This window comes from Phalacrocorax carbo, chromosome 7 (assembly GCF_963921805.1).
Source record: "Phalacrocorax carbo chromosome 7, bPhaCar2.1, whole genome shotgun sequence".
Taxonomy (NCBI): domain Eukaryota; kingdom Metazoa; phylum Chordata; class Aves; order Suliformes; family Phalacrocoracidae; genus Phalacrocorax; species Phalacrocorax carbo.
In genome coordinates, this window is record NC_087519.1 from 2,425,545 (window position 1) to 2,438,084 (window position 12,540).

Sequence of the window (12,540 nt, forward strand, 5' to 3'; positions counted from 1 at the left end):
CACGTCTCTGATATTTTCCATATGAACGTTCTATCAGTTAACATATGGTTTTCAACCTTTTCTGAAAGTCATTGCAGCTGGCTACAACTATTTGTTTATTTACGTCGTGATTTGGAATTAAATTATACAACGTTTTCAAATCACTGCCTTTTGCCTGAGATTACATCATATACAAGGACAAACAGGCATTTCCCATCAGAGTTTACACAAATTATTAAAATCTCAGTTAATAAAGAAACACATTTCAGGAATACGTCTTTGTTACTCAAATAAACATTCGCTGTGGTCTCGGTGTTCCTATTTGGATATCTTGCTTTCATTCTTCCACAGAGCATAGGGAGCCTCCTGAATTTAAACACTGGTTTCTGAGTCTTGGTGGGTTTTCGGGGGTTGAGGTTTTTTTGGTGCTAGAAATCACATTAGAAACAAGTAAGGAAAGATCCTGCTGTAGGACGTTTACTGCTCAGGAAAGAGTGTGAAGGGGAGCAAAATCAGGACAAAAAGCAGGTTCATTTCTGATAGAAGTCAGCAGAAAACACAGCAAAGCATATGCAATTTTGCCTTTTATTAAAATTGCATAAATCTGGGATATTCTATTTAGCGCAAGTTTAACGGAAAACAAAATTGAACGTTAGCTTGCGGTGTAAGCAGGAAACATGGAAATTGAGATGAAAATCAAGGTACTAAGTTTCCATTTATAAAACAACAGTCAGTTGGAAAATAAAATAGTGCAGGAGGGAAAACGAACACACAAGATTATCACTAACATCCATCCAAATACAGTTCAGAAGAGTGTAAAAGTTTAAATTCTGTCTCTGTTAAATGCAGCAATTTCAGTGCTCCTCAGGGCACCTTTTTTAAAAATTACACTTTCATGAAAAAATACAAATCGTGTTCCTTTATGGAAGATTAGCCTGCTAGATCACCGTGGATGTTCGAACATCACAGTGTTCTAAACCTGACCAAGCTGAATGCCGATTAGCTAAACACAAAGCTTTGCGTGCAGGTCTCCACCTTCCACCTTGAAAGACACCAAAACAAGGCAAAAGAAATTACCAATGTGTCGTCTCGTGAGCTCCACTGCCGCATTTCTGTTCACGTTAGACAGTAAACCAAGGCAGAAGCGTTCAGAATTTGATGGGTCAGTGAAACCATCCACGGTCATGGAGGGCTGAGAGGCGTGGAAAGTCTCTCCCACTCGCTGGTTGAGTTCATAGTAGGATATTGAGCACCAGAAAGCTGGCTCGCAATAGGTAACAGGCTGCAGATCTGCACAAAATAAAAAGCACAATGAAACACAGGCTTTTAGGAGGGGTGGGGGGGATGAAAAAAAAGCAACTGTTTTAAAATACTGTTCTGCTTCATTCCTTGGGCTCACTTTAACCACCAAACTTCAATTACTTGACAGATTTTAACAGACTGCAGCTAGAAAGTTACATCACCCCTGGAGCTTCTGGCACACGGAACAATCACAAGTAGTCAAAGACACCAGTCACGTAGCACGTGGGGTGTCACTTAACTATCTTCATACTTGGAGAAAATTTTAAAAATAAAATGAGCTTTAATCTGAAATATGGGGTCACTTTTAGGTGGCCAGTACCCTGAAAAGATAAAAGGAAAGGAGAGGAAAGGAAGACACTTAAAACCTTAGAAAAAGCAGCCCATAAACCCCCTTTCAATAACACAGGTCTCCAGCACCCTGATGCTGTGCACTGACACCAAGCCGCCAGCAAGTCCACCGTTTGTTCTTAGCGACTCCATTACGAATCTCTCTGTCACTGATGAAACCAGTAGAGTTGTCTGCAATACGCACTGAGTTGTATGTAATACTGGCGTCAAAGTAATTTAAAAATTAGATCCTTTCTTCCAGTCTATTTGATCTCATATTTGCAAAAGAAAATCCCCAACAGATGACAACACCTCTCTTACTGGGGGGTTTATGGTTTGACTCAGCCTGGGGACCGAAGCGAAAGTTCCTGAGCAGACTGAAGCCGAGGCAGTCTCAGGAAGACAATACTTCATACAGGTGAGAGGTGGGACACTCAGATGGCATCAAATGATTTCACCGCTCCCACTGAAGCCAATGAGATTTCAGCAGAGCAAGGCTTAAGTCAAAAATTCTTGGGCATACTGCACTAGATGGTGCCCAGTCCTGCTGTAAGCCAAGAATGTGCTGAGCAGAGGAAGTGCAAAGCAGACTAAGCTAACTGATAAGTGCTCTATTCTCCACATTCAATGCAAGAAATAAAAGCAAGAGAAGAATTCCCTCCAGTCCTCCCCTCGATTTATCATTTTATCCCCATTCAAATGGCACTTAAAAGCAGAACAGAACCGCTTCCCATCTGGCCAAAGAGTTAATATCAAGCTGCAAAACCCAGCTTTTTCCATAGGCTTTCCCATCTGTTCCTCCTGCAAGGCTTAGGCAACTCTGGGGCTTAAGAGATCAGTTCCAAAAAAATCAGAGACAGGTTTCCAGCCTCCTCTCACACCGAAGAGAGTGCCTCTGCAGTGGGTTTGAGAGCCATTTCTCATCTGGTACCTGCTGCTACTCCGTAACTTTTAGAAATAGGTTGAAGCAGCCTGGCTTCAGCCAAAAGACATGCTGGTTTCCTCCCCATAGTGTGGTGTATGAGTTCCCGAAGTGGCTAATAATCAGAAAAAAACCCTTTGGTTTCTGCTTTGTTACAAGCTTTGCTGACAGCAAATAAGGAATTGAATAAAAGTGCATCTGGGGAACTCTGTAATCCTTAGCAGACCTTCAATGTCCGTGATTTTTGGAGCTTATACTCATTCCCAGCTTCTTTCACAGTCTCTCTCTTTCCTTAATTATATAATCTGAAAGAAAAATGCTCTATCACAAGCAAAGCCCGATGTTCCTGCTCTCCTCCACACATAACACCCACAAAAGAAAAAGCATATCTTCCTTTTATGGGAAAGGACATTATGCTCAAAGCGAGAGCTAACAGAAGGCAGCTCGAGAGAACAGGGGTCGCCACAGCTATTTAAAAGATCTCTTAAGCACACCTGCCACTTCTTCACATTTAAACAGTGCTATCGCTTAAAGCAAGCCCCTCTCCTGCCACACACAGATGATACTAAACACATCCAGGAGACACACAAGTCCGCCACCTCCGCCTTTTTCTCCTGCATGATATATTTGGTTGGGAAACTGCCACATCAGGCGGATTTCTCCAACGCCAGCCTCATTTCATCCATTAACCGGTGTGGCCTGCAGAAATCTGTATAAATCCTAACTGACTCTGGGCTTCACACGACTCCAGTGCAATTTGTACAGAGGTCCAGCAAATCCCAGCACTAAATCAGTCTCTTAAGGTGTGTCCACCCACTTAAGAAAACAAGATTGTGTTGCACATGACTGTGCTCTTCTCCCACAGCAAGTGCCTTTCTAACTGAAAGGCTGCTCAGCTCCAGAAAAATCAGATCAACTTCTGTTGATCCTTAAGTCACGTCCTCAGGTTGGTACTATTCAAGTTACAAAAACACCGAAGCCTGTATTACTCTCTATGGTTTCCTTCAGAAACCACCTCCGCTTGGTTGCGACTCAAGGGAACTGTGGATTCCCCACTGAAGGATGTACGGAAATTTTATTTCCAGCTTATTTGCAACTTGAGGAAAGACACAAACCAACAAATCCTATTCTGAAGAAAAACTTGCCTCTAAAAAACGCAGCCAAGCTTTTAATGATGCTGCTTCCTCCTGTGATTTGTGGTCTTAGGCTTCGGCTTAAGCCGTCATGGGATGGACGAGTTACCTCTTGTGCTAGAGCTGTCCTGTATATTCATTTTCAATTTATGGATTCACTCTTTGGGGAAAAGTAAGAGAACATAGCTCTGCTAAAGCCGAAGAATCCTGAGGGGGTACACCTTCAGCTAAAATATGAAGCATTAAGCCCAAGCAAATCCTGCCTGAATCGTCTCCGTACTATTTCAGCCTTGCCTCGCTACAGCTTTGCTTGCACGAGTGTCCCCCGAGTACTGGGACGCTACCCATATTGCATCTTCCCTGTGAGATAAAAGTGCTATCTGTTCAGCTGCGGAGGAGAAGGATCTGCTGGCTGCTTTGCACACTCTACACTGCGTGCTTTAAGCATAAGGGCGGTTGTTATCCTAGTTTCAGTTAATGCGTTTGATGCACAGTCTATATCAGAAGCTACTGATATATGTTATCTAACTGTATTAGCTGCAGTCACATTAATTCTAACTCCCTCAGAAACTAAAAGATAAATAGGTGTGCACACTCCCTTCCCCTCTGTACTTGGAGAAGGGCTGTTTTCACTGCTTTGGAAATCATGTTTCAGCAGAGAGAGTAACAGAGGTTTATGTTACTGATGGATTTGACCACAGGGTATGTGCTTATTTCACTTACAGCTTTTGCGTCAAGTCTTTTGCGGAGCAAACACTGACAATGGATTTCCTGTACACCAAGAGACTGCCTCCCTCCGAAATAACAATATGCAAGCAACCTCAGGCCTGGCCCTCGGCCAGCGTAAACTCCCTGACTTCATTCCAAACGTCCACATAATGCTGGCAACTCGCCTTTCATTTGGGTTGTTTTCTGTGTTTTCTCCAGTTCGTATTTCAGTAATACAGAAGGGATCATTGGATGTCTGTAACTTCCATTCAAAGCTCATGTCCGACAACTGAAAATTAGACAACTGAAAGTTCAGAACAAAGCAAGAACGCTACCAAATCAGATGCACAAGCTGAAAGGAGAACAAAAAAAAACAACCCCAGTATGTGACCTTGCAATGCTTTTGTGCCTGTGAATGGAAAGCTGAAACTCCCCAAGTTCCTTCAACCCCATATTGCAGTCTTACAGCTTTATGCTGAAATATATACATTGCACCTCTAACCTAGCTTCTACCGTCCTACTTGGTTTGCCTCACGCTAGTTTATTGCCTTTGTAATTCTCTGGAATATGGCCATGGGATTTAAGTCCAAAGTTCAGCTTACACAAAGTAAACTGTCTTAAAAGCTTCAGGTAGTTCTGGTCAAATAAATGGACATCACCGTGAGACTGTTCTCTTAGTGGCAAAACTGCAAAAACCCACCGCACTCTGCTGCCGAGAGCTTCCTGATAATTGCCTCCGTTGCACACTGTTGTGTTTTTTAAATTTCTATTCAATTTTCCTACCAAACACACAGAGAAAGCCTGGTTAAACTTTTGCAGATCAAAGTACAGCCCTAGACGCGGGAGTGTTCTGCTTATCCACAGAATTATATAGCACAGCAAAAACAGGAGCACTGCAGGTCACCTGCCACCAACTAACTTCTGTCTAACTGGAGAGAGAACCTGCAAAGCTGAGAAAGTTCTGCTCGCACAGCCCGAGCAAACCCTTTCTGGGCTGCAGAGACCACCAGGCTGAAGGTCTGATGGGCTGCTGGGTGTTTACACCTACACTGCTCTGAGCAGCTCCTTACTTTAAAGACGCCATCTACAAGGTACAGATGACGACGAGTTTGTCATTTGACAGTTTTAGGAGTTGCTCGGCTACATGCCATTTCATTTATTATTTTGTGGCTTCCTCACATGCAAAAATATACAATAAAATTTTTAAGAGAGACAAGAAGTTCTTAATTTGCGGAAGCTCTTGCCTAAGAGCAATCAGTATTTGGTTTGCAAAACTTAAAGGTATCTTTTAATGTTGGCAAGTTAAAATGCTTTTCTGATGTCTGCTCCTTAGACTACAAAGAGGTTCCTTGCGATTAACCAGCTTCACCTGCTCCTACTTCGTTTTTGTCACCAGACAGCACATTAGACATCTGACAGGCCCATCAGCTGAGCAGCATCTGTTAATAACCAGTGTCCTTGTTAGAAAGGATATGGGTTGGGGCCTCTTTCCGAGAAACTCCTTTCTTCCTTATGTAAGGCAGATGCCACAGTTGACTTGCCAGGTTAGTTTTGTTACGTGTAATTGGCTTTTTAGTTTTGGGTTATAAAAAAAAAATTGCTAGAAACTCTCATCAACTCCTAGGCAGCACACTGGAGCATAATGGATTCAAACCAAAAAAAAGGCAAAAAGGAAATAAAAATAAGTCAGGCATGTATTCTCTTCTTAGGCTTTAACAGTTAAAGCAAATAAAACTTTAGTGTCACCGTGGCAATATATTCCATGCTTTGGGAAAAAAAAAAAGGGGGCAAAAAGAAAAAAAGAAGAGGAAAGAAATCCCCCCTTCACCAGCCCCAAGATAGCCACAAGTCAGCCAATGACTAACAAATTCTGGAGCACTGTCAAAGTACCCTGTGCCAGGATTAAAAGCATATGTAAACTTTACGGCTATGGTTATTCAAGAGTAATCTCAAGTGGCCTCTGTCTGCTGGCTTAATGAACATTTAGAGAACTGATCCTGCAGCTAGCCAGAGCTACGAGTGCTTTTTATGACAGACCGTTGAGAGCAATTTCAAACAGGGTAAGAGCTCAAACTGTTGAAGATCAGACCTTTTATGTCTGTAGGTACGAAAATAAAGGATGGAGACACTCGAGACGATAACAGAGGTTCAGAGCTAGCCACAAATCCTCAAGTAGTATCTCAGAGGTAAAGGCCCTCTCCAGCTGCTATTCCTTCTTCTTCAGCTTTCCTCCTGTTTACTGTCTACAGGGTACAGAGTGAATTGGTGATAGCACTTAGGGCTGGACTATCTTTCCAGTGCCCAGAATGGAGTTGGGGGGGGAAGTTAACTCCAGATTGCAGCGTAACTTGAGTTTGCTTGAAGAAAACCAACTGGCTGGTGGGTCAGAAAGATCCCACAGTGCATCTGTGGTGTGTGCATCTCACCTACAGCATTCCTCCAGGCTCATTTGAGCGTAAGACCCCACAAACACCTCTGATGCCCAAGTGAGGCTGTCCGTGACATTTGCCCCTCTCCATACACTGGCATTCCTGCCCTGTCTCCATTTATTTGGACTCTCCAACCATACAGCAACCAACAAACCCCCTCCACTTTACTCAGCTGAGACCATGCTCAGTTCCATACCATAATCATAGAATCATAGAATAATTGTTGAAAAAGACCTCCAGGATCATCAAGTACAAGTGCCAACCCAACACACCCATGTCTCCTAAACCAGGCCCTGAAGTGCCACATCTGCACGTCTTTTAAATACCTCCAGGGATGGTGACTCCCCCACCTCTCTGGGCAGCCTGTTCCAATGCCTGACCACTCTTTCAATGAATAAATTTTTTCTACTATCCAATCTAAACCTCCCCTGACGCAGCTTACACACCTGGGCCACCAGTTGTTCCAGTGGTTTGGGGCACTGGAGCATGAGGGCCCTGGGCTGCTTTGTCCCTCTGGGGTCTAGGGATGCCCCTCAGGTAGACTTACCCTGTGGTCTGACACCATCCCAGCACTCAGTTTTGGTAGGAGTCCCCAGCCACCGCCACCCAAACCCTCAAGGCTGTGCCCATCTGTGCTGTGTAACTGCACGCTTGCTCTGCTGGGGATGCGGGTTTGCTCCTCAGCTGGGTTTACATGAGGATTTGCTGCCCTTCAATCACAGACGATGGCCTGAGCGGATGAAGCAGCACAGGCAAATCCCTTGCCCTGAACCCCACTCCCCTCTCCACCATACGTGAATTGCAACATTTGCCCTATAACAGATGTAACACCAAGTTACTTAATAAAGAAAAAAATTGAAAGGCATGCTGGTGCCTGGCACTCGGGTAAAAGAGACCAGTAGTGCTACAAATTTACAAAGTAACTTTCCAGGAGACAAAATTTAACCTCAATCTGTGTCCTTTAAATATGTAAGAACACAAAACAACCGGCAAAACAGATGGACATACTCCTCGCAAACTCACATAATTAAACAAGTGTATTTTTGCTGCAGCCCTTCACTCATTCTTTCTGGTGTTTGTCTGCCAACATTTCTTGGGTTTTTATTTAACTCTCTGATGTAAGTTCAGGTTTCTTTATTTCATATAGAGTTACTATGAACCACTGTTTTCACTGTGAAGAGGATTAGCGGAAAGGAACATCAACAGCGCTCACAACCTCATCAACAGTGCACAGCCTCAAGAAATAACATCATCATTAAAATGTCACTGTCTTGACTGTAATTACACACAGTTCTCAAGATCACATGCTTACCCAGGTTATTGTGCGCTGGAGACATAGGGTTTGGAGATAAGTTTGGAGAACCTGAAAATCAAGACATTATTATCGTTAGTGTGGCGTCCACGCAAGGAAAAACACTTGCACAAAATCTTCAGGCACATTGGAAGGATAACCGACTTCTCACTGAAGCCTCATTTTGTGACACCAGCAGCTTCTCTGTTGTTGATTACTCTTACATGAGCTTCCAAATACTGTTACTTACGATATCAACTTACTCTACCTGCACTACTGCTAAGCTTCGTCATAATGCATGCACTTAAGCTTAACCCATTAATTCCCAAAACTCAGCGTACAGCTGTCTTTCTTCCACTTGTAGTTATCCAAACTCCAGGTACCATCATGACAGCTACGGTCAAACCCAGTTAGCTGGGCATTTGAGCGCTTGGTTTTACATTGCTAGGCACAAAACATACTCGTAAGAGTCGAAAACATGCCACTTTACGTCAACGAGTCTTACTGGTTTGGGGACAACGGAGTATTGGGTCAAGCCTACAGATCTGACCAAACAACTGTCAGAATTTTATCCCCAATCATTTCTATTTGGTCCAAAAGTTCTGCGCACATATTTCAAATATCTGCACTTGGATGCCCAGAGCAATTTCCAGTCTCTGGGTGCCACATGGATGCAGACAGGTGGTACAGCCCATTTTTCCGTTCCCTCTCATGCCAAGTTCAGCTGGTTTCTTTAAAGTGTGGGTTTTTCCATACAGAGGGAAGTCCATGATATCTGAAGGAAGGGATATAGCGTTTGAACGTAAATTGGGTATTTATAGCATCTTCCAGACCAATCCTATTCCAGTCCACTTTCCCTAAAAGCCATACATACATTCCACATGTCAACCGCATTACCAATAATTGTATGCACTAAAATGGTTTGTGTCAATAGGTTTCCGTTTGATGTAGACAAACAAACCCACATTGCCTTCCTCCATCTGTATAACTGTGGTGAAAGACTGCAAATCAGTCATCCCTCTTTTAGAATCCCACGTACGCTCTACAGCTGAAGGCATGCACAGAAACCAAGATATTTGTGTGCAGTATTTGCATTAATTAGGTTCTGCATGTCTGTCTGTATGTAAGCGCCATGTATTTGCATATCCCTCTTGTAAAGCAGCAGCCCTTCTAACCAAGGACGTGGTTTTGCTTTTCAAGCAGAAGTTTTACGAATTCCGAGTGTGATTCAGTGGTTCTTACTCACAAGCAGTGAGGCCACTCAGATCAACAAGATGCCTTAAACAGTTACTCCCAGAAAGATGAGACCTGCGTGTTTCATTTTGAAGTGTTGATACAGGTTAGCGTGAGCACTAAGGCTGCTGATTCTAAACCTGGTTACTTGTTTTCTTAGCAACGAGAGAGAACCTAGACTTTCAACTTTCTTTGGGCTGTATCCACTAAATGATAAACCCCGTTAAAACCAAATCTCCTAGGGGTCATTTCAAATATAGTCAAACCGGACATTTCAGTATGTGAACAAGCAAACAACCAGAAAAATGCCTCAGCAGAAAAGTGCCAGCTACATGCAAAATCTTCACATGCATACAGCTGCATGGACACAAATACAATACAAACTATCATCCTTAGTCGTGCCTCCACTGTTTCAGGTCCCTGCTTAGTACTGTCTAATGATGGATGTTGGAAAGAACACGAACACGCTGTACCTTTCACCAGCAGCTCTACAACATACAACCCTGTGCTTTACCCGAGATGTTAGGCTATATTTGCGCTCCTACCAGGATAAAACACCTCAACCCACCATCTGATCTTCAGTGCCCCAAAGAAAACCTTTTTAAGAGTCTCTGATATGACCTAGAAAGCTGCAGCAAATGGCAAAAGATTACTTACCTGCATCCATGCTGGGGTTCATCTGGTGGTCACTAGTTTCTCCATCCTCACTCAAATAGCCTGGAGGAGGTGTCTCTAGAAGCATAAAACGATCACACTGTCATTGCAACTGGATGCAAAGTCTGGATTTTAGGCACAAAAAACATTTACTTTGTTATTCACAAGGAGCGAAATTTCTTTTTTATTACTTTCCTTCCTCAAGCTGCTGAAAGGAGGAGCTGGGACAACCAGAATATTAGTCACAGCATATCTGTGAATAACAAAGGAGAGGGAAACAAAAAAATCCGGATTTTCAGTCCCATAAAACTTTAAGCCATGTAGAGAGTTTTCTGTCCAGATATTTTTCCTCCCCTGGTGTGCAGCTGCATAGCTTGTCCATGCAAATAAGGTGTAAATTGCTTGTAAGAGAGATACATAAATAGAAGAGCTCAATTCCATCAGAAATTTAGATTTTTACTCAAATTCAAATATAAACTTGCTAAGGGAACATTCAGCTTCAGATTTCACATTAAACTGAGTACGTACTACTGAAGGGAAGAGGTGAGTTTAAAGAAAACAAACCAAAACTATAAATAGCACTGCTGTGTGTCTACATTTACAGCTTTCATCTATTTTTGTATAGGTTCCCACTCCTTAGCTTCACGATAATGATGGAAAGATAGACTTTCCAGTCATCCAGCTTGGCATACATAGACACGATTCGCTGTGCAATATGACCCTTTTCCCCCCGCTCGCTCTATAGAAGACATACAGTACCTGGAATGTAGTTGCTCTGTGGCTCGATACCTGCTGGGAAGTTAGTGTTCTCTGGAATAGAATGACTATAATCATCTAACGGCGGGAACTCAGCTGGGATCTCTGTCTGCCGAGGCACCAGCACTGGAGGTAACACTGCACAAATGGAAAGGGAAAAAAAAATAGAACAGCAACATTTATGGCTTTAAAATAAAATGACTGAAACCCTAGAAAAATGAGGAGAAACCAGTTTGCAGTAACACCCTTAAATACACGCAATACCAAAGTCGCTAATTAAGGGACACAATTTGATACTTGCTTCTGAAATAACAGCAGCAGTTAAAGATGCTATTCTTAACATATCTCAGCTGGGGACGGGATACATGCTTATCTGAACACACCTAGTCTGTCTGGCCCTTCTAAGGCAAAGAAACAGGTCGTCTTGGAAAACCATTCAAGAGAAGTTATACCACATGATTCAAAAGGAATACATTTCACAGAAAATGGAACAGCAAGGTAGGATTAGCATAAACATCCAGGCTGGTTCTGCAGATTTGTACAGACACGCAGCAGAACTATCTGCAGTTCCAGATTAAAGTCTCCCAGAAGCAGGAGGAGACTTCAGAACAGGAAGTTCAGTTGTGTTGGGAGCTATTCTTAGAGCCACTTCAGCTTAGCAGTAAATTTATCCTTAATTTAATACCAACAATTAGGGATGCACAGAACACTGCCGTAGCTCATACTTGTATCTGCTATGTGTGCGAGTCGTTTACGTGCACGCAATGCCACGCTAGGAACCTGGCAACAATGCAGCCTGCTCGACTTGGGTTTTATCGATTTAAAATGATATTTCCCCCCTTGAGTGCAGATTCATAAATTATTCTACTGCATACAGTAAGAGATTATCATCAATAATAGATACGCTTTGGTTTTAAAACCCTATGCCTGCTGCTTTATTCAATTTTGAAATGCACTTATAAATCCCTTAGGCTGGTACCGAGAAGCTGAGGTATCCACACATCGGTCAGCAGTACCTGGGGTTTCCACTCTTTGGTAATGATAAGGATTCACGCAGACTTCATCCTTCTTCATGTTAAAGGCATACTCGCACATCTCCATGGCACGCAACTCATGGTGGCTATGAAGGTCTGGCCAGCGCCACAGCCGGCAGTAGATCACATGGGGAAGACCTTTCCGGTGAGATACTTGCAGCCGGCCGTCTAACGATCTGCAGGCAGAGCACAGAGATGATAGCGATTTAGACTGGCATTAATACACGTGTAGCACTGACCACATCCCGTCAAACGCTACGCAGGGGAACCTAATGCCAAGCCTGCAGACTCAAAGCATAGGCTGCCCAGGCAGCTCGTACCCCGACAGCCCCAAAGGGTGCTGCTGGTCACCAAAACCCACTGGGACAGTGCTGCAATGAGGCATGCCGGTCCCGCTCTTCAGGCCAAAAAGTTATCTCTGAAAACTGTAAAGTGTTTGTTTTATACAACAGCCCAGCTCTGCATTTATTAATTTTCTGAAAAGAAGTTCATCTGCAGGCAGAGACAAGACCTACAGCAAATAAGAATGCATCAGTTTAGTGGTAGTTCTTAAGCATTTGTGTGTGTCCTAACGAACAGGCCACTTGCACAGCTCAGCAATTTAGGCTGTGCACGTAAAGTATCACATCTTAAAATACACGCTAATAAAACCGGACTTTTAAATTAGAGACACATGAATTTCCATTGTGACAAAATCATCCAAAATTCCTACTGATACCTTTCCTTTAAACAGTGTTCACAAACAAGCAAGGCTTCCAGTTTCATTTTCCAA

The 12,540-nt window shown here is 43.1% G+C and overlaps 1 protein-coding gene across 1 annotated transcript in view; it reads right to left on the reverse strand.

Moving 5' to 3' along the window:
• Window positions 1–12,540, reverse strand: part of SMAD3 (SMAD family member 3) — a 79,678-nt gene that overhangs the window by 11,272 nt on the left and 55,866 nt on the right. The window contains exons 2-6 of the mRNA XM_064456043.1: window positions 11,751–11,944; window positions 10,738–10,872; window positions 9,982–10,056; window positions 8,113–8,163; window positions 1,057–1,269 (exon numbers count right to left, since the gene is read on the reverse strand). Coding sequence (XP_064312113.1) covers window positions 1,057–1,269; window positions 8,113–8,163; window positions 9,982–10,056; window positions 10,738–10,872; window positions 11,751–11,944 — 668 coding nt within the window. The remainder of the gene's footprint in view (window positions 1–1,056; window positions 1,270–8,112; window positions 8,164–9,981; window positions 10,057–10,737; window positions 10,873–11,750; window positions 11,945–12,540) is intronic.